Raw genomic sequence first — 20,459 nt, forward strand, 5'->3', positions numbered from 1 at the left:
AGTTGTGGATGAGTGGAATTCCCAAGTAGCATCATTGAAGCTAAAACCTTGTACAGTTTTAAAAATAGGTTAGAGAAATACATGAGTGGGTGTGGGAGTGGGTGGGACCTGCCTCACATGGGCCAGTAGGCCTGCTGCAGTGCTCATTCTTTCTTATGTTTTTATGTTTCTGAATATCTTGTTTTCTTAATAAGCAAACAGTAATATGTATTAACTCATGGGAAAGACGGGAAAATCAAAAGCATGGTTATTTTATTTTTTATTGTAAATTTAAAGTTAATAGCTTTTCTAATACACAGTTACAAAGTTCTTAGCTACACTAATTTGAACATTTTTGGCTGGGAAAAGCAGCAAGGTACATTCTAATTATATTTAGGCAAATTATGAAAACAGATGAAGACACTTCTGATAAAATAATCAACTGCAGTACATAAACAATAACAAAGCATTATATATAAAAGTATGATTTGTCTACTGAGAATGCCATGATTACATATTATTCAACATTACAATGAAAATTACATCACTTATAGAGGAATAAAAACTAAACAAAATTTCTTGAGATATTTCAAAATTTATTACACTTCAAGCTGCATTTTAATATACTGTAGGGAAGAAAGGGCAAAGTTAGGCTGACTAATTTTCATTAATAAAGGTTAATAAATTCTAGTGTTACCTCCTCAGGTTTGTAAGAACTTACTTATGACAATGTACAAAAAGTGTTAACATGAAATCTTACTTGATTGACTACAACTAAATACTGTAAATGTCAGCAGGTACACAGCAGTGTTTCAGTCCTAACATAGCTCAAACACTGTAGTGATAGAATGAGACACTTGTGCAACATTTGAGAATCTCTGAGAAAACATTTTGCCAGCCACTGGCTTCTTCAGTCCAATACAGAGCAAAACAGTGGAAGATGAGGAGGAGTTTGAGGTAATCAGGCCCTCAGCTTGGAATCAACATGTTCAGTCCATAGACTCCAGGCTGAAGGACTGATTACCTCAACTCCTCCTCATCTTTCCCTGTTATTCTCTGTATTGGACTAAAGAAGTCACTGGCTAGTAGAACATTTCCTCAATAAAGATACCCAAATATTGCATAAGTGTCTCATTCTTCAACTTGTCAGCTTTCAAAACCATTTTCATCACAACTGTAGTGATATCCATTTAGACTAAAATTAACAGTGAAACACTATCTTGTGCCTGCTGGGAACATTCATAAATTACTTTGCTCCAAAAGCGAAGAAAAAATCTATTAGGATATAAGACACTGGTGTTCCCTCAAAGTGTCATAATTTGCTGAATTAAGACCCTTTAAGGGAAGGGGAAGGGGTGCCTTGATGCTGGTGAAGGGCTCTTGATCTGAGTAATTGGCACTATCTTCCTCTTCCTCTGATCAACTCTGATTACCTCCCAGTCCCCAGGTGCTGTATAACCCTTACGGGTTTAGTGCTTCCCCTTAATTTCTCAACCCATCATCCTCGGCAACAGATGGAATTCTAAGTGTTTATAAACGGCCATTTTTTCCTCATCCAATTTTTAGCAAATTCCCCTATTTACATTATTTATAGTTATGTTACTTAGGTTTGAGTGATGTCTGGCAACAAAAATAACCAATTACAGTGGACCCCCGGTTAACGAACTTTTTTCATTCCAGAAGTATGTTCAGGTGCCAGTACTGACCGAATTTTTTCCCATAAGGAATATTGTGAAGTAGATTAGTCCATTTCAGACCCCCAAACATACACGTACAAACGCACTTACATAAATACACTTACATAATTGGTCGCATTTGGAGGTGATCGTTATGCGGGGGTCCACTGTATATCATGCCTGCAAGGCCAATTAATGAAATTATTGTACTGCTGGCAATGTTCCTAATCATTTGTGCTTTGCTTGCTTTATGTTATAAGGTATGCTTATAATTGGTTTATTTTGACTGCTAGACAACAATCTAACCAAACTTCTATTAACCTAACCAAGTTTAAATATGAAATTTGTTGTTTTTTTAATTTTTTTATTTTTTGTAACACACTAGCCATCTTCCACCAAGGTAGGAAGACCCGAAAAGAAGAAACGCTTTCTTTATAAAATTATCTCTTTTCCTACATTTACTAATTTATACAGGAGGAGTTACTAGTCCCTTGCTCACTGTTAATAAAAAATGGCTGAAAAGTCTATGTGGCAAAGTTGACTGTTTACAAACAGTTGAAATTACAACTGTTGCTCAGGAGGTTGAATTATAATAATACTAAATTGAAAGAGATCTCTCTAATATACTAATACAGTACAGGTATTTGGGAAAAGTGATGAGAGGATCTGACAGTGAGCTATCATTGACAGGAGCCAAGCGCATGCACTATCTAACTGGACTACAGGTGCTCCTTGACTTACAATAGTTCGACTTATGATGTTTCGACTTTACGATGGTGCAAAAGCAATTACTTTGGAGATGGAACTGGAGATAATTACCCAGTATGAAAGCAGCAAGTCCGTAACTTGTATAGTTTTTTTTACTTTTCAATACTTGTATTTAGTTAGTTACAGTAATTATTTGTTTATTTACTTACTTAACGACAGTAGTTATTTATTTACTTACTTATTTAGCATATATCAACTTTTGACTTACGATGGGTTGCTGGAACATACCCCATCTTAAATCCAGGAGCACCTGTATTAGAAAATGCTTACAGTTTATAATAACAAATGAGCATCTACTATCAGTACATTGAATTACTGCACAACTAATGTTTTGACTTTGGACAGTTTAATATAAATAAATTGTTATAGTTTTTTGCAGTGATTACAACCTACTGATGCTATTAACTTCACTCTCTGTTAATATGCTGTTAGTAAAGAAATTAGTCATAAAAGGCCTTGCAAGTTCTCTTGTTAAAGACTTTTCATAAATAGTTTCATGGGTGTAATTAATGAACCTGTGAACATATTTTTTGATTCCCATTTAAAAAGCAGAAACAAATTAGTATTTATGTCACAGGAATTCTCTTCCCATCCTAATAACCTGTTAGAAATCACAACTGCAATAACGATTCTTGTTCTCTTCTTGAAACTGATGGAAGCATACAAGTCACAAACTCACTTATTGTCTCTTCTTAATGGAGCTCATCAAAATCGACGCAATCAATGACTCTTCTTGATAACATGCTGGAGATCATACTTTCCCCTTACGCACTTGAGCTTGACGCCGGGTACATCTTGCAGCCTCCCAGGTCTGACCAAGACAATGTTGTGCTCCTGCAGGTTGTGACCTTCTCCTGGCACGTAGGCAATCATCTCTCTGCCAGTTGTAAGTCGCACCAACACGCATCTATGTTGTATCAAATAATACTGTTAAGCAGTTGCCAGGTATAATAATATGTATTTCAAGTCCTCTTTAAAATTTAAAATGAATAACCTGGGCTGTTTCCTGCCAAGGGTGTGTGAGCCAAGAAAAAAACATATTCATGATCACTCATCCAATAGCTGCCTTGCCAGAAGTGCATGGACTTCATAGTTCAAATGATCCCTGAATATTATACTGTATATGAAAACAGATGTCTCCATGGGGAAGTGGAGAAGAACCCTTCCTCTGTAAGCCATTTGTGTTGTAAGAGGTGACTAAAATGTATAAATGACTTAATGTAGAAAGAATAAAAAGATAATGAGAGAGTTTCGTCTTTTTTGGGTTCCCTGCCTTGGTTGGAGATGGCCATTGTATCAAGAAAATAAAATGAAAATAGATGTATTGCTGTAGTATATTAAAATTTTCAATCGTTCACCTCATCCTAACCCTATTATGCACTTTAATGAGACAGGTGGAGGTACTCACTAGGGAAGGTTAGAAAAGTGGTGTAAGGAAACTAATAAACAAAGTTTCTTACTAGAAGAGAATCTCAGCTGGAGGATGAAATGTACAGACTACTATATGAAACATTCCCATGGACTAGGTGTTACAGCACCATGTGAAGTGATGCAAATACAGATGTCTATCCAACAAACTACTTTCACTTACACAAATAACCCGCACATAGAAGAGAGGAGCTTACGACGACATTTCGGTCTGACTTGGGCCATTACATTTCCCACTACATTGTAAATTGCTCCAAACTTCAGAACACCTGTTACTTAACCTGATTCCTCCTTTTTCTTCTTCTCCCTCTTCCTCTTTCCTTTTTCTCCTTTGGGTTGTCTTTCTTCTGCCTTGTGTATTTGTTCCTTCTTTCTTTATTTTTTATTTATTTTTCCCCTTCCATGTTCTTGCTCTTACCCTCTGTAAGCACCTAGCTCCCTTGCAGTGCTCCTCTTTCTTAGTATTTGACTGGCTCCTCCTCCTTACTACCTCCCCCACTACTACTACAACCTTCTACCTCCACTACTACTACTACCACCACCTCCTGGCTATATATACCCCTCCCTCTCTTCTTTTCATTAGTGAGACTTTGTAAATGGTCCAAGTCGGACCGAAACGTCGTCGTAAGCTCCTCTCTTCTAAGTGCAGGTTATTTGTGTATCGTTCCAGTTACGGTATTGTGCCTTTTTTTTGTTACTTTCACTTAGCCCTCATTCACTACCACTTAAGTGTTATTCATATGTATACCACATTTTCTCAGTGACCATGCCATTGTAGTATCATCCTGGTACGCAACGCTGTCGCCTCTCTCACAGTGTCCATGGTTCAATCCCAGCATGGGTGGAAATGTTGGGCATATTTCCTTACAACTGCTGTCCTTGTTCACCTAGCAGTAAGTAGGTACCAGTGTTAGCCACCTTACACCTACTCTCACTGTTTATCTAGCAATAAGTAGGTATCTAAGGGTTAGCCACCTTACACCTGCTGTCATTGTTTACTTAGCAGTAAGTAGGTACCTGGGTGTTAGGTAAGGTGTGGGTGGCATCCTGGGGCATCCTGAAGGATGACAATGGGAATAAGACAGACAGTCCTTGATGATGCACTGACTTTCTTGGATTATCGTGGGTGGCTAACATTCTCTGGAGTTAAAAATCCAAACGAATCTTATCTTAAGGCCTTTTCACATGCTATACAATTCTGGACCCACTTTTTCAATTACAATTTACAAAAAAAAAAAGAGAAACTTTATAAGAGAATGCACTGTATAATTTTAAAAGTTAAGAGCAACTTACTTGCGGTTAGCAGAGTTGGGTTTTTTTGGCTTCTTAATTAATGTTTTCAGCACAACCCCTCGAGCGTAAGGCTTGTTGATCAGGGGGTTCTTGTTCTTGCGGATCTTCTTGACAGGTCCTGAACGATGCATCTGTCGCAGTGATGCTGGCCGCGCTGCAGATGTAGCCAGTTTCCGCACCTGTTGGCAATTATTATTACAGGTAGGCCCCACTTTACAGTGCTTCACTTATGCAGCACTTTTTGGTTATAGCCATTCTTCATTTATTCAGACTTCCTATAATAAATATATTTACCACTCACTATAGGCCAAGGATGAAAATATTTTAAGGTAAGTAATGTGTATACTGTATATGCATTTTCTAGGCCCAGCTCTATTGCTCACTTAATGTGGTAGTGTATACATCATCAGATTTTTATTTATTTTTTTAACAAGTCGGCCAGTTCCTACCGAGGCAGGGTGACCCAAAAAGAAAGAAAAACCCAAAAAGAAAAAAACTTTCATCATTCAACATTTTCACCATCACTCATACATTTTCACTGTCTTTGCAGAGGCGCTCAAATACAGCAGTTTAGATGTCCTCCCAAACTGCCAATATCCCAAACCCCTCCTTTTAAGTGCAGGCATTGTACTTCCTATTTCCAGGACTCAAGTCCAGCTAACTGATTTCCCTGAATCCCTTCACAAAATATTACCCTGCTCACACTCCAACAGCTCATCTGGTCCCCAAAACTATTTGTCTCCATTCAATCCTATCTAACATGTGCACGCTTGCTGGAAGTCCAAGCCCCTCGTCTACAAAACCTCCTTTACCCCCTCTCTCCAACCTTTTCAATTATGACCCCTACCCTGTCTTCCTTCCCCTATAGATTTATATGCTCTCCAAGTCATTCTACTTTGTTCCATTCTCTCTAAATGACCAAACCACCTCAACAACCCCTCTTCAGCCCTCTGACTAGTACTTTTAGTAACTCCACACTTCTTCCTAATTTCCACACAATGAATTCTCTGCATAATATTTACACCACACATTGCCCTTAGACACGACATCTCCACTGCCTCCAGCTGCCTCCTCGCTGGCTGCAGCATTTACAACCCATACTTCACATCCATATAAGAGTGTTGGTACCACTATACTCTCGTACATTCCCTTCTTTGCCTCCATGGATAATGTTCTTTGTCTCCACAGATACCTTAATGCACCACTCACCTTTTTTCCTTCATCAATTCTATGGTTAACCTTATCCTTCATAAATCCATTTGCTGAGAAGTCAACTCCCAAATATATGAAAACGTTCATTTCTTCCATACTCCCTCCCTCCAATAATATCCAATTTTTCTTTATCTAAATAGTTTGATATCCTGATCACCTTACTCTTATCTATGTTCACTTTCTACCTATACACACCCTCCTAAACTCATCCACTAACCTTTGCAACTTTTCTTTAAAATCTCCCAAAAAGCACAGTATCATCAGCAAAAAGTAGCTGTGTCGGCTCTCATTTTCTATTTGAGCCCACATAATTTAATCCCACTCCTCTTCCCCTTCTATAAATATGTTAAACCACCATGGTGACATTACACATCCCTCTCCCCTCTCCCCTACATACCTTAACCGGAGGCTTAGGTGTTTACATGCATTAAAAAAAAAAAGGACCATGATTCACTTTACAGCAGTAGTCCAGAACCTAATCTGCTGTATTAAGTGGGGACCTCCTGTATTACACAAATAACCTTAGTACAAGAGAATGAAACTTGTGAATACGTTTCAGTTCAACTTAGACTATTAACAAGTCATACAGAAGTGTGAAGGGAAGGGAACCAGTATATATACGAGTTATAAGAACATAAGAAGTAACACCGCAACAGGCCTACTGACCCATGCGAATGTCCATGCCACCCCGCGGCTTAGAAAAATGACCACCTAGTCGGGTCACTTCCACTTAAGGAAGGAGCATGGCACCAGACCTGGTAGCACAAGCTAGTCAGGTCCAACTCACACTCACTACACAAGGTCTTAGCTTCTATGATGGTACTCGGGAGTTTGTTCCACTCATCCACAACTCTATTTGGGGTATGTATTGTTCTGGTCATGATATTGTGCCTTTTATTCATTATTATTAACTTTACGGTAAGTCCTCAAGCAGTAGGGGTCATACAGTGCCTGGGAAAATGGAAGGCATTCAGGTTCAATCCAAGGAAGGGGAAGGCAGGTTCAATTCCTTGGATCAAGAGTCCTTACCCAATATTCACGGGGAAGTATGAAATCTAATAAGGTCAGTAGCACCCGGTTATGGAAGGTAACCAGGTTTAATTTGTAGAAGGATAGAGTAGCTCAAATTCCTTGAATCAAGAGCTCTTCACTGGCATCAAAGCATACCTGTTGAAGGTACCTATTGCAAGAATAACACTTTCCTAACAGAAGAGTGTATGGTATTTATGGACAGCCTCTCTACCTGGGGAATGTGAGGTAATCAGGTCTGATCCAAGGATGGGCACCTCCAATTCCTTGGATAAAGAGCCCTTAACCAGTAATAGAAACTTCCCTTTGAAGGGAACTTACTTGAGGGGCATTCCTTTGAAGGGAACTTATTGAGGAGCATCTCTTTGAAGGAAACTTACTTGAGGAGCGAGTGTGAGAGGATTGGAGACCACTGAAGATGTGACACAGCTGCTAGACATAGTTGTGGAGGCTCCCATACTGGAAGAGATGCTGCAGGTGGTGGTGGTGCTGGCAAATGGTAGTGACGATATATAATCCAAATGTTGCAACCCACTAGCAGAGCCACCTGAAACACAAACATGGCAACACATCAGGGCTTGGTTGTTCTGTTTATAATGCCTAAATTTAGGTTTGTAAACCTTCAATGTCCTTATATATGACCAAATAATAACTGCCATTGTAGTCTTAAGTTAGGGTTTACCTTGCCCGAAATAAGAACACGAAAGAAGGAGCACTGCAGCAGGTCCAAGTCGCCTACTGGCCTAAGCCAGTCAGGTCAAAGTAAATATCCTTAAGAAGGATGGAGAAATGCATCAGAGCCACTGACCCAAGACAGTCAGGTCCAACATAACCATTGTCTTTCTTCATGTATAACCAAGTATTACCCATCTCTGCACAAACATTGTATCATGTGGAAATTAATCTTTGTTTCTGCCTATTATTGGAAGTTCTGGAAATGGGAAGTACATGGCCTCTACTCAGAAAGACGGGATGAGAATGCTGCAGTTCTGGGACATTTGAATAGTGATGACCGTGCACTTCTAGTGAATGAATGATGGTGAATGTTTCATTCTTTTAGTTAATGTAGTAAAAAAAAAATACATGTAAAAGTCTAATGGCACCTGCGCCTTTCCACCTATCATTAAACAGACTGTAGTGGGTGACGTCCCATACTACAGGGCTGGCCTTTAAAAATGGGTCGAGGAATCTAGATAAAAGATAGGCATTCAATGACCAAAACATGTAAGGAAATGCTTCAAAAGTGGTTTTCTTCAGTCCTAAGAAACCATTTGCAGCGTAGCATTTCCTTAATAAGTGTCTATGTGCCTTTTACCTACATGTCAGTATCACTGAACCACGATGAAGAATTAGACACGTGCAACATCTGAGACGTTTCGCCATCCAGTGGCTTTATCAGTACAAATTCAAGAACAATGGGAAAACAGTAGAGCTATATACTTTCACAGTTGCCATCTGGTTGAATCCTCTCCCTTATACACAATTTTCCTTATATGAATCTTAGTCCTAGCTTTGTCTCTCTAGATGCCTTCCTTTCCCATTATATTGTAAAATGCTCCAAACCTCAGAACACCCGTGACTTGACCTGATTCTTTTTTCTCCTTCTCCCTCTTCCCCTTTCCTCTTTCCTCCTCCTTTGGGTTTTCTTTCTTCTGCCTTGGGTGTTTGATCCTTTCTTATTTATTTATTTATTCCCCCCCCCCTCTGTGTTTTTGTTCCTACTCTTTGTGGGCCCCTAGCTCCCTTGCAGTGCTCCTCTTTCCTAGTCTTTGACTGACTCCACTGCTACTACCTCTACCTCTCTACTTCCTTTCCTACTACCTCCCTTGTCCCGTTCCTGTCTGCTGGCTTATATATATTGCCTCCTCTCCATTCTGTTTCCTTCCTCCACACATCAGCATTCAGTACATGGCGTACATCACGTTCGAGACAGACACATGGTTTCTGCCGAAAGGAAGAGGTCACGATGTTCCAAGGACAAAACGGAGGACTCGGATTTAGAAATGTGGGGCGCAATCCTAGGGAAGAAGTTGCGAGACCACTCTGTGTCATCAGAGGAAGAGGAAGAGTTTGCAGATCTGACAGCTCCAACCATGCAGCCAGCGAACATGAAAGGATGGATCAATGTGAACAGTAAGACACGTCGTCCGTCCAAGGAGCAGGCAAACCAGCTTAACCAACCTGGCAGATTCAAGATAAAGGCTTATGAGGAATACAAAACCCACTATGGCGTGGTTACACACCTGGAATCACGGCACAAACTGAGGTTCAAGATATGGTTCAACCTGAGGGAAGAACCAATAATGACTCCTCTCAACAAGGAAATGCACACCACCTTGAAGAGAGTCATGGAGACAGACTGCTCCTTCACCCTGGAGGAACTGGATTCTCGGCAGGTCACCAAGGGTGTAGTGATGCGGTACCCGCTGATGATGTTCATCGAGGCAGTAGCAGTTCACCCAGTGTGGTGTCAGCTCAATATCTCAAGGCAAAGACTGCAGGCAACGCACCAACCCGGCAGGTCCTCATTCAGCATGTAGGACCACTGTCATCCCAGCTGGACCTCGGTTCTTGGGGTAGGTACGATGTCAAGACCTTCACGGCAGAACCAGTTCGCTGCTTCAAGTGCCAGCGTTACGGACACCTGGGAGCACTCCGTCCGAACAGAGTAATCTGCGGTGTATGTAGCCAGCCCCACCCTACCGAGGATTGCATCACCAAGCTGAAGAATGCATCGCCACCCACTCCACGATGCCCGAACTGCAGGCAGAAACACCATGCCTGGAACCCTCGATGCCCCGAGAGGCTCGCTAGAATTCATGAGGCCTGGAAGACGCCAGCAACGAGGCAGCAGGCTACGGCAGAGCATCACCCTCAGCAGACGATGGGTGCAAAGAATCCTGCCACACTGCAGAACTTTCACATCAGGCCACTCAACTCAATGCCGAAGAATTTCCGACTCTTGAAGCCTCAACCAGGCGTCATTGACAGGAGCCTCCTCCCCCTACCTCAACGAAGAAACAAAAACATAAGGAACAAGCGGCGCCAACAGGAAACATCTAGGCAACGCAATCAGCAGACGGCACTACACGAACCCCCACCGGCCATAACACGGCAACGCAGGCACACCTTGCCTGGCACAGCCACTGTGCAGGTTTCCCTGGCTGTGCCTGCACCTCACCAGCAGATGCCGGCTACCCAACTTGGCACACAGCAACAGGCCACGGTGTGTACAGTGAAGAAATACAACCCTCAGCAGTCCCCACAGATCACAACCCAGATAATATTCACTGCCTCGAACCCACCGACAACGCAGGCCCTCAACAGGGAAGAACTCTTAACACTCATCAAGGCATTCAGGGACATTATTTGCAACACAATCAACTCAACGGAACAACAGAGCATGTTCCGGCAGATGGTCAGCACACTCCCGAGGGTGTGCTTACTGACTGAGGCGGCGGCGGTGGATGCCACGAATCTGCAGATTCTCAGAGCGGCAGAGCCAAGTCCCCAGCTCAGGAAACAGCTGAAATGGAGTAACCTCAGTACCAAATCACAGTCGCTTATGAGACGCACTAGCTGAACTGACCAGAACAGTGCTTGAGCAGCATACGCTGCAACAATGAAGAATCAATTCTCCTCCTGGTCCCCAGACACGGGTCATCTCAAGATTAAGACCCGTGCCAGGACCCTGGCCTTGGCGAACATTATACATACACATGCATCCTTTCTGTTAGTGTGACTTTGTAAATGGTCCAAGTCGGACTGCAACGTCGTCCTAAGCTCCCCTCTCCTATGTGCGGGTTGTGTATTGTTCCAGTCACGGTATTATCTTTTTGTTATTTATATATATTGTACCACGTGTACCATGTGTCTAAGCAAGATAATGTCTATATTATTATGCATGGAGAAGCGCTAAACCCATAAGGGTTATAAACTGCCTGAGTAATGGGAGGTAATCAAGTTTGATTCAAGGAAAGGGCAATAAAATTTTGGATCACCAGGTGAAGAGATGGTTGATATTATAGGTAAACGTTAAACCGTATTTTTTCATAATCATGCAACGCCGGCAGAATGGAAGGTAAACAAATTCGATCCAAGCAAAGGGAATGTAGCTTCAATTCCTTTGATCAAGAGCTCATCAATGGCAACAACGCACCCCCCCCCCTTGAACAAGGGTGAGGAAATGTGCGTAGCCCTGGTCAAACACCTAAAGCATATCTACCATAACACAGCATCATAAACAGTGTATCATGGTCAAGTCACATTTGCTGTACTGAACATGCAAATAACAAATTGTAATTCCAGAGACAATAAATTAGACCAGGCTTCAGTCCAACAATGCTGCATCAACAACGGTCCCTTGGAACACTACGGCAAAATGTACACACGATGTGTATACATCTGTATGTACCCTGAGGTACATATCTGTGTAAACGCCTCTGAGTTGTCGGGAAGTGGAACAATATCGAGATTTAAGTAGTGGAGGCAGGATTCATACATAGACTTAAGAAGAGGTACGACAAGGCTCTTGTAGCCGGGAGAGAGAGGGCCTATTAGCGACCAGCGAAGTGGGGCCAGCTGTGACTCGACTCCTGCAATCACATTAAGGTAAATATACACACAATGACGTGTACATAAAACAGGTAAGGCCTTCTGTAGAAGCTATCCCCTTTGTATGAGTGGAGGAGAACATAATTATCTGTGAGGGAAAGAATTTCTACAATGTTAAGGGAAATCATGTATAAATACCAAGGCGGAGATAAATGGTATAAAATGCCGACACGGTGGAAAAATAAACACAAATGCAGTATAATGCGACCCTTAGTTGAGCACTTTGCCAGGAAACTTCATCGTTCTCCTACATAACAACTAACCTACTTGCCCAATCCGTGCGGGTTCTTCTCAAAGCCAACTTTCTCAGTATTCTCCACCTGACTCTCCACGTCACTATGCTCCCTACATATGCTCATGGAAGAAATCACAATAAAACAACAGTATTTGAGCCTCACGTGCTACAATACTGCAGAACCCATTCTTCTTCGGGAGCCAGACACGGGTCATCTTAAAGACCCATGCCAGGACCCCGGTCTTGGCGAAGATACATGACACAATAAAACGAGTGACTGCAAATAAATAAATAAATACATTATATATATATATATATATATATATATATATATATATATATATATATATATATATATATATATATATATATATAATATATATATATATATATATATATAAACAGCGAAAATAGGAAATAAAACCTGAGCGTTTTCAGTTGCTTACACAAACATCTTCGAGTGAGGTGTCACTTCAGGGTTTAACAGAAAATGTGGTTCTCTTGCCTCGTCGTCCTATTCCTCAGATGTGTGTACTCAGTGTACTGTGTAAGCACATGAAATCGCTCAAGCTTTATTTCCTATTTTTACTCTGGTATTTTTTTTAATATATACTCATGTACTCTCTCTGAGCAGATCTGTTTGTGTTAACGATGGTAGAATTCTAACAATATGTGCAACTAATGTGACATTTTACCGTGGCAATGTTTCGCTCTCCAGAAGCTTTGCCAAAGCCGTGACGTAGTGAAACGTAGCCAATAAACGATCGAATTATACTGCATCTGTACTTTTTTTTTATAAATACCAATACGGAATTTTATCGGCAAGGACTGTGTTAATAACATGTTACGGTTACGTATGTGCTGTTTACATGCTGTAAATATACATAAACCCGGCTTCTGTAATATATCTCTCGGTGTACTATACATATACGTGTACATAAAATGCCCAAGGAACGATACCACAAAGTTGTATGACTGCAATTAATCGCGAATTCAAGTGGAGAGTTCAATCAATATTGAAAACTACACAAGTATGCATTATTAAATCACGTCTTAAGAGCTAAAAGAGAGAAGTATAATTCTCGCCAGATTTGCTAATAAAGAACTTACGAACTGCCAGTTCTAAAGCCCCGGAAACAAATTCAACCCCTACACCATTAAGAACAAAGATGAAAGCACGCTACATGGCAAGTAGAGATCAAAATTCTACCCCAACACACGTGTGCATCACCCATCCAGCTAGAGGATGAGAAGGTCGACTCCCGGCGAACGGGCAATACAGTTGGAAATCCAAACTATAATCCTCGTATGCATGAGCCGTAAAGCTGGAGACAGCATTAAGCTTACACACAAGAGGGGGATAAGTGCCCTGCATGCAAACATAACCCCGCCACGCACACCCCAACATTAATCACAACAACATAATGTAACGCACAACTGCCTCAGCTAATTGCTGAGAAAACCTGCCCACACAATCAGCACCATCTAATGTTAAAGTGCTGCTCGTATTTCTAACACGCAGCGGGAAGCATTGTAAATACTGCCATGGAAGGTGAGGGAGTGGAGTGTTGGTGGTGGGGCAGTGGAGTGGTGGGGGAGTGGAGCGTTGGTGGTGGGGAGTGGAGTGTTGATGGTGGGGGAGAGGAGTGGTGGGGAAGGGGAGTGTTGGTGGTGGGGGAGGGGAGTGTTGGTGGTGGGGGAGTGGAGTGTTGGTGGTGGGGAGTGGTGTGTTGTTGGTGGGGAGTGGAGTGTTGGTGGTGGGGAGTGGAGTGTTGGTGGTGGGAAGTGGAGTGTTGGTGGTGGGGAGTGGAGTGTTGGTGGTGGGGAGTGGAGTGTTGGTGGAGGGAAGTGGAGTGTTGGTGGAGGGAAGTGGAGTGTTGGTGGTGGGAAGTGGAGTGTTGGTGGAGGGGGAGTGGAGTGTTGGTGGTGGGGGAGTGGAGTGTTGGTGGAGGGGGAGTGGAGTGTTGGTGGTGGGGGAGTGGAGTGTTGGTGGTGGGGCAGTCGAGTGTTGGTGGTGGGGCAGTCGAGTGTTGGTGGTGGGGCAGTGGAGTGTTGGTGGTGGGGCAGTGGAGTCTTATTGGTGGGGCAGTGGAGTGTTGGTGGTGGGGCAGTGGAGTGTTGGTGGTGGGGCAGTGGAGTGTTGGTGGTGGGGCAGTGGAGTGTTGGTGGTGGGGCAGTGGAGTGCTGGTGGTGGGGGAGTGGAGTGCTGGTGGTGGGGGAGTGGAGTGCTGGTGGTGGGGGAGTGGAGTGTTGGTGGTGGGACAGTGGAGTGTTGGTGGTGGGGCAGTTGAGTGTTGGTGGTGGGGGAGTGGAGTGTTGGTGGTGGGGGAGTGGAGTGTTGGTGGAGGGGGAGTGGAGTGTTGGTGGGGGAGTGGAGTGTTGGTGGGGGAGTGGAGTGTTGGTGGTGGGGGAGTGGAGTGTTGGTGGTGGGGGAGTGGAGTGTTGGTGGTGGGGCAGTGGAGTGTTATTGGTGGGGCAGTGGAGTGTTGGTGGTGGGGCAGTGGAGTGTTGGTGGTGGGGCAGTGGAGTGTTGGTGATGGGGCAGTGGAGTGTTGGTGGTGGGGCAGTGGAGTGTTGGTGGTGGGGCAGTGGAGTGCTGGTGGTGGGGGAGTGGAGTGCTGGTGGTGGGGGAGTGGAGTGTTGGTGGTGGGACAGTGGAGTGTTGGTGGTGGGGCAGTGTTGGTGGTGGGGGAGTGGAGTGTTGGTGGTGTGGGAGTGAAGTGTTGGTGGTGGGGGAGTGGAGTGAGGGTGGTGGGGGAGTGGAGTGTTGGTGGTGGGGCAGTGGAATGAGGGTGGTGGGGGAGTGAAGTGTTGGTGGTGGGGCAGTGGAGTGTTGATGGTGGGGGAGAGGAGTGTTGGTGGAGAGGGAAGAGGAGTGTTGGTGGAGAGGGAAGAAGTGTGTTGGTGGTGAGGGAGTGGAGTGTTGGTGGTGGGGAGTGGAGTGTTGGTGGTGGGGCAGTGTAGTGTTGGTGGTGGGGGAGTGGAGTGTTGGTGGGGGAGAGGAGTGTTGGTGGTGGAGTGGTGTGTTGGTGGTGGGGGAGAGGAGTGTTGGTGGTGGAGTGGAGTGTTGGTGGTGGGGGAGAAGAGTGTTGGTGATGGGCGAGTGGAGTGTTGGTGGTGGGGGAGTGGAGTGCTTGTGGTGGGGGAGTGGAGTGTTGGTGGTGGGGGTGTGGAGTGTTGGTGGTGGGGGAGTGGAGTGTTGGTGGTGGGGGAGGGGAGTGTTGGTGGTGGGGGAGTGGAGTGTTGGTGGTGGGGGAGTGGAGTGTTGGTGGTGGGGGAGTGGAGTGTTGGTGGTGGGGAAGTGGTGGTGGTGGTGGGGGAGGGGAATGTTGGTGGTGGGGGAGCGGAGTGTTGGTGGTGGGGGAGTAGAGTGCTAGTGGTGGGGGAGTGGAGTGTTGGTGGTGGGGGAGTGGAGTGTTGGTGGTGGGGGAGTGGAGTGTTGGTGGTGGGGGAGTGGAGTGTTGGTGGGGGAGAGGAGTGTTGGTGGTGGAGTGGTGTGTTGGTGGTGGGGGAGAGGAGTGTTGGTGGAGTGGAGTGTTGGTGGTGGGGGAGAGGAGTGTTGGTGGAGTGGAGTGTTGGTGGTGGGGGAGTGGAGTGTTGGTGGTGGGGGAGTGGAGTGTTGGTGGTGGGGGAGGGGAGTGTTGGTGGTGGGGGAGTGGTGTGGGTGGGGGGGGAGTGGAGTGTTGGTGGTGGGGGAGTGGAGTGTTGGTGGTGGGGAAGTGGTGTTGGTGGTGGGGGAGTGAATTGCTTGTGGTGGGGGAGGGGAATGTTGGAGGTGGGGGAGCGGAGTGTTGGTGGTGGGGGAGTGGAGTGCTGGTGGTGGGGGAGTGGAGTGTTGGTGGTGGGGGAGTGGAGTGTTGGTGGTGGGGGAGTGGAGTGTTGGTGGTGGGGGAGTGGAGTGTTGGTGGTGGGGGAGTGGAGTGTTGTTGGTGGTGGGGGAGTGAAGTGTTGGTGGTGGGGGAGTGGAGTGTTGGTGGTGGGGGCGGGGAGTGTTGGTGGTGGGGGAGTGGAGTGTTGGTGGTGGGGGAGTGGAGTGTTGGTGGTGGGGGAGTGGAGTGTTGGTGGTGGGGCAGTGGAGTGTTGGTGGTGGGGCGGTGGAATGTTGGTGGTGGGGCAGTGGAGTGTTGGTGGTGGGGCAGTGGAGTGTTGGTGGTGGGGCAGTGGAGTGTTAGTGGTGGGGCAGTAGAGTGTTGGTGGTGGGGGAGTGGAGTGTTGGTGGTGGGGCAGTAGAGTGTTGGTGGTGGGGGAGTGGAGTGTTGGTGGTGGGGAAGAGGAGTGTTGGTGGTGGAGGAGTGTTGGTGGTGGGGAGAGGAGTGTTGGTGGTGGGGGAGTGGAGTGTTGGTGGTGGGGGAGTGGAGTGCTGGTGGTGGGGCAGTTGAGTGTAGGTGGTGGGGGAGAGGAGGGCTGGTGGTGGGGGAGTGGAGTGCTGGTGGTGGGGGAGTGGAGTGTTGGTGGTGGGGCAGTGTTGATGATGGGGGAGTGGTGCGTTGGTGGTGGGGGAGGGGAGTGTTGGTGGTGGGGAGGGGAGTGTTGGTGGTGGGGAGGGGAGTGTTGGTGGTGGGGGAGTGGAGTGTTGGTGGTGGGGGAGAGGAGTGTTGGTGGTGGGGGGAGGGAGTGTTGGTGGTGGGGGAGTGGAGTGTTGATGGTGGGGGAGAGGAGTGTTGGAGAGGGAAGAGGAGTGTTGGTGGAGAGGGAAGAAGAGTGTTGGTGGTGGGGGAGTGGAGTGTTGGTGGTGGGGCAGTGGAGTGTTGGTGGTGGGGCAGTGGAGTGTTGGTGGTGGGGCAGTGGAGTGTTGATGATGGGGGAGTGGAGCGTTGGTGGGGGGGGAGGGGAGTGTTGGTGGTGGGGAGGGGAGTGTTGGTGGTGGGGGAGTGGAGTGTTGGTGGTGGGGGAGAGGAGTGTTGGTGGTGGGGGAGGGAGTGTTGGTAGTGGGGGACTGGAGTGTTGGTAGTGGGGGAGAGGAGTGTTGGTGGTGGGGGAGAGGAGTGTTGGTAGTGGGGGAGTGGAGTGTTGATGGTGGGGGAGAGGAGTGTTGGAGAGGGAAGAGGAGTGTTGGAGGAGAGGGAAGAAGAGTGTTGGTGGTGGGGGAGTGGAGTGTTGGTGGTGGGGGAGTGGATTGTTGGTGGTGGGGGAGTGGAGTGTTGGTGGTGGGGAAGTGGTGTTGGTGGTGGGGGAGTGAAGTGCTGGTGGTGGGGGAGGGGAATGTTGGTGGTGGGGGAGCGGAGTGTTGGTGGTGGGGGAGGGGAGTGTTGGTGGTGGGGGAGGGGAGTGTTGGTGGTGGGGGAGGGGAGTGTTGGTGGTGGGGGAGGGGAGTGTTGGTGGTGGGGGAGGGGAATGTTGGTGGGGGGGAGCGGAGTGTTGGTGGTGGGGGAGTGGAGTGCTGGTGGTGGGGGAGGGGAGTGTTGGTGGTGGGGGTGGGGTGTGTTGGTGGTGGGGGAGGGGAGTGTTGGTGGTGGGGCAGTGGAGTGTTGGTGGTGGGGCAGTGGAGTGTTGGTGGTGGGGCAGTGGAATGTTGGTGGTGGGGCTGTGGAGTGTTGGTGGTGGGGCAGTGGAGTGTTGGTGGTGGGGCAGTGGAGTGTTGGTGGTGGAGTGGAGTGTTGGTGGTGGGGGAGAGGAGTGTTTGGGGTGGGGGGAGTGGAGTGTTGGTGGAGGGGGAGAGGAGTGTTGGTGGTGGGGGTGGGGAGTGTTGGTGGTGGGGGAGGGGAGTGTTGGTGGTGGGGGAGGGGAGTGTTGGTGGTGGGGAGGGGTGTTGGTGGTGGGGAGGGGAGTGTTGGTGGTGGGGGAGTGGAGTGTTGGTGGTGGGGGAGAGGAGTGTTGGTGGTGGGGGGAGGGAGTGTTGGTGGTGGGGGACTGGAGTGTTGGTGGTGGGGGAGAGGAGTGTTGGTGGTGGGGGAGGGGAGTGTTGGTGGTGGGGGAGTTTAGTGTTGATGGTGGGGGAGAGGAGTGTTGGTGGAGAGGGAAGAGGAGTGTTGGTGGAGAGGGAAGAAGAGTGTTGGTGGTGGGGGAGTGGAGCGTTGGTGGTGGGGCAGTGGAGTGTTGGTGGTGGGGCAGTGGAGTGTTGATGATGGGGGAGAGGAGCGTTGGTGGTGGGGGAGGGGAGTGTTGGTGGTGGGGAGGGGAGTGTTGGTGGTGGGGGAGTGGAGTTTTGGTGGTGGGGGAGAGGAGTGTTGGTGGTGGGGGGAGGGAGTGTTGGTAGTGGGGGACTGGAGTGTTGGTTGTGGGGGAGAGGAGTGTTGGTGGTGGGGGGAGAGGAGTGTTGGTGGTGGGGGAGTGGAGTGTTGATGGTGGGGGAGAGGAGTGTTGGTGGAGAGGGAAGAGGAGTGTTGGTGGAGAGGGAAGAAGAGTGTTGGTGGTGGGGGAGTGGAGTGTTGGTGGTGGGGAAGTGGTGTTGGTGGTGGGGGAGTGAAGTGCTGGTGGTGGGGGAGGGGACTGTTGGTGGTGGGGGAGCGGAGTGTTGGTGGTGGGGGAGGGGAGTGTGGGTGGTGGGGGAGGGGAGTGTTGGTGGTGGGGGAGGGGAGTGTTGGTGGTGGGGGAGGGGAATGTTGGTGGGGGGGGAGCGGAGTGTTGGTGGTGGGGGAGTGGAGTGCTGGTGGTAGGGGGAGGGGAGTGGTGGTGGTGGGGGAGGGGAGTGTTGGGGGGGGGGGTGGGGCGTGTTGGTGGTGGGGGAGAGGAGTGTTGGTGGAGAGGAGTGTTGGTGGTGGGGGAGGGGAGTGTTGGTAGTGGGGGAGTGTAGCGTTGGTGGTGGGGGAGAGGAGTGTTGGTGGTGGGGGAGGGGAGTGTTGGTGGTGGGGCAGAGGAGTGTTGGTGGTGGGGCAGTGGAGTGTTGGTGGTGGGGCAGTGGAGTGTTGGTGGTGGGACAGTGGAAAGTTGGTGGTGGGGCAGTGGAGTGTTGGTGGTGGGGGAGTGGAGTGTTGGTGGTGGGGGAGTGGAGTGTTGGTGGTGGGGGAGTGGAGTGTTGGCGGTGGGGGAGTGGAGTGTTGGCGGTGGGGGAGTCGAGTGTTGGGGATGGAGAAGTGGTGTTGGTGGTGGGGGAGTGAAGTGCTGGTGGTGGGGGAGGGGAATGTTGGTGGTGGTGGAGGGGAATGTTGGTGGTGGGGAGTGGAGTGTCGGTGCTGGGAGTGGATTGTTGTTGGTGGGGGAGTGGAGTGTTGGTGGTGGGGGAGTGGAGTGTTGGATGTGGGGGAGTAGAGTGTTGGTGGTGGGGGAGTGAAGCGCTGGTGGCAGGGGAGGGGAGTGTTGGTGGTGGGGAGTGGAGTGTCGGTGCTGGGAGTGGATTGTTGTTGGTGGGGAGGGGACTGTTGGTGGGGGGGAGGAGAGTGCTGGTAGTGGGGAGGGGAATATTGGTGGAGAGGGAAGGGGAATATTGGTGGAGAGGGGAGAGGAGTGTTGGAGGGGAGGGGAGTGTGGGTGGGAGGCAGAGTGGAGTGATGGTGGAGAGCAGAGTGGGGTGATTTTAGAGATCATAGTGGAGTGATGGTGGAGAGCAGTGGAGTGATGGTGGAGAGCAGACTGGAGTGATGGTGGAGAGCAGAGTAAGGTGGTGGAGAGCAGAGGGAGGTGATGGTGGAGAGCAGTGGAGTGATGGTGGAGAGCAGACTGGAGTGATGGTGGAGAGCAGAGTAAGGTGGTGGAGAGCAGAGGGAGGTGATGGTGGAGAGCAGAGTGCGGTGACGGTGGAGAGCAGAGTGCAGTGATGGTGGAGAGCATAGTGGAGTGATGGTGGAGAGCAGAGTGGAGTGATGGTGGAGAGCATAGTGGAGTGATGGTGGAGAGCATAGTGGAGTGATGGTGGAGAGCAGTGTGATGGTGAAGAGCAGAGTGGGGTGATGGTGTAGAGCAGTGGAGTGATGGTGGAGAGCAGAGTGGGGTGATGGAGGAGAGCAGAGTGATGGTGAAGAGCAGAGTGGGGTGATGGTGTAGAGCAGTGGAGTGATGGTGGCGAGCAGAGTGGGGTGATAGTGGAGAGCAGAGTGGGGTGATGGTGGAGAGCAGAGTGGGGTGATGGTGGAGAGCAGAGTGGAGTGATGGTGTAGAGCAGAGTGGGTTGATGGAGGAGAGCAGAGTGGGGTGATGGTGTAGAGCAGAGTGGGGTGATGGAGGAGAGCAGAGTGGGGTGATGGTGGAGAGCAGAGTGGGGTGATGGTGGAGAGCAGAGCGAGGTGATGGTGGAGAGCAGTGGGGTGATGGTGGAGAGCAGAGTGGGGTGATGGTTGAGAGCAGTGGGG

General features: G+C 48.1%; 1 protein-coding gene across 2 annotated transcripts in view; it reads right to left on the reverse strand.

The window, feature by feature from the left end:
* Positions 1 to 247: 247 nt before the first annotated feature.
* Positions 248 to 20,459, reverse strand: part of tko (technical knockout) — a 29,229-nt gene continuing 9,017 nt past the window's right edge. For both annotated transcript variants that reach the window (XM_053775254.2, XM_053775255.2), the window contains exons 3-5: positions 7,766 to 7,932; positions 5,145 to 5,323; positions 248 to 3,330 (exon numbers count right to left, since the gene is read on the reverse strand). In XM_053775254.2, the coding sequence (XP_053631229.1) occupies positions 3,144 to 3,330; positions 5,145 to 5,323; positions 7,766 to 7,932 (533 nt within the window). In that variant the 3' untranslated portion in view covers positions 248 to 3,143. The remainder of the gene's footprint in view (positions 3,331 to 5,144; positions 5,324 to 7,765; positions 7,933 to 20,459) is intronic.

Source organism: Cherax quadricarinatus, chromosome 11 (assembly GCF_038502225.1).
Source record: "Cherax quadricarinatus isolate ZL_2023a chromosome 11, ASM3850222v1, whole genome shotgun sequence".
Classification (NCBI taxonomy): Eukaryota; Metazoa; Arthropoda; class Malacostraca; order Decapoda; family Parastacidae; genus Cherax; species Cherax quadricarinatus.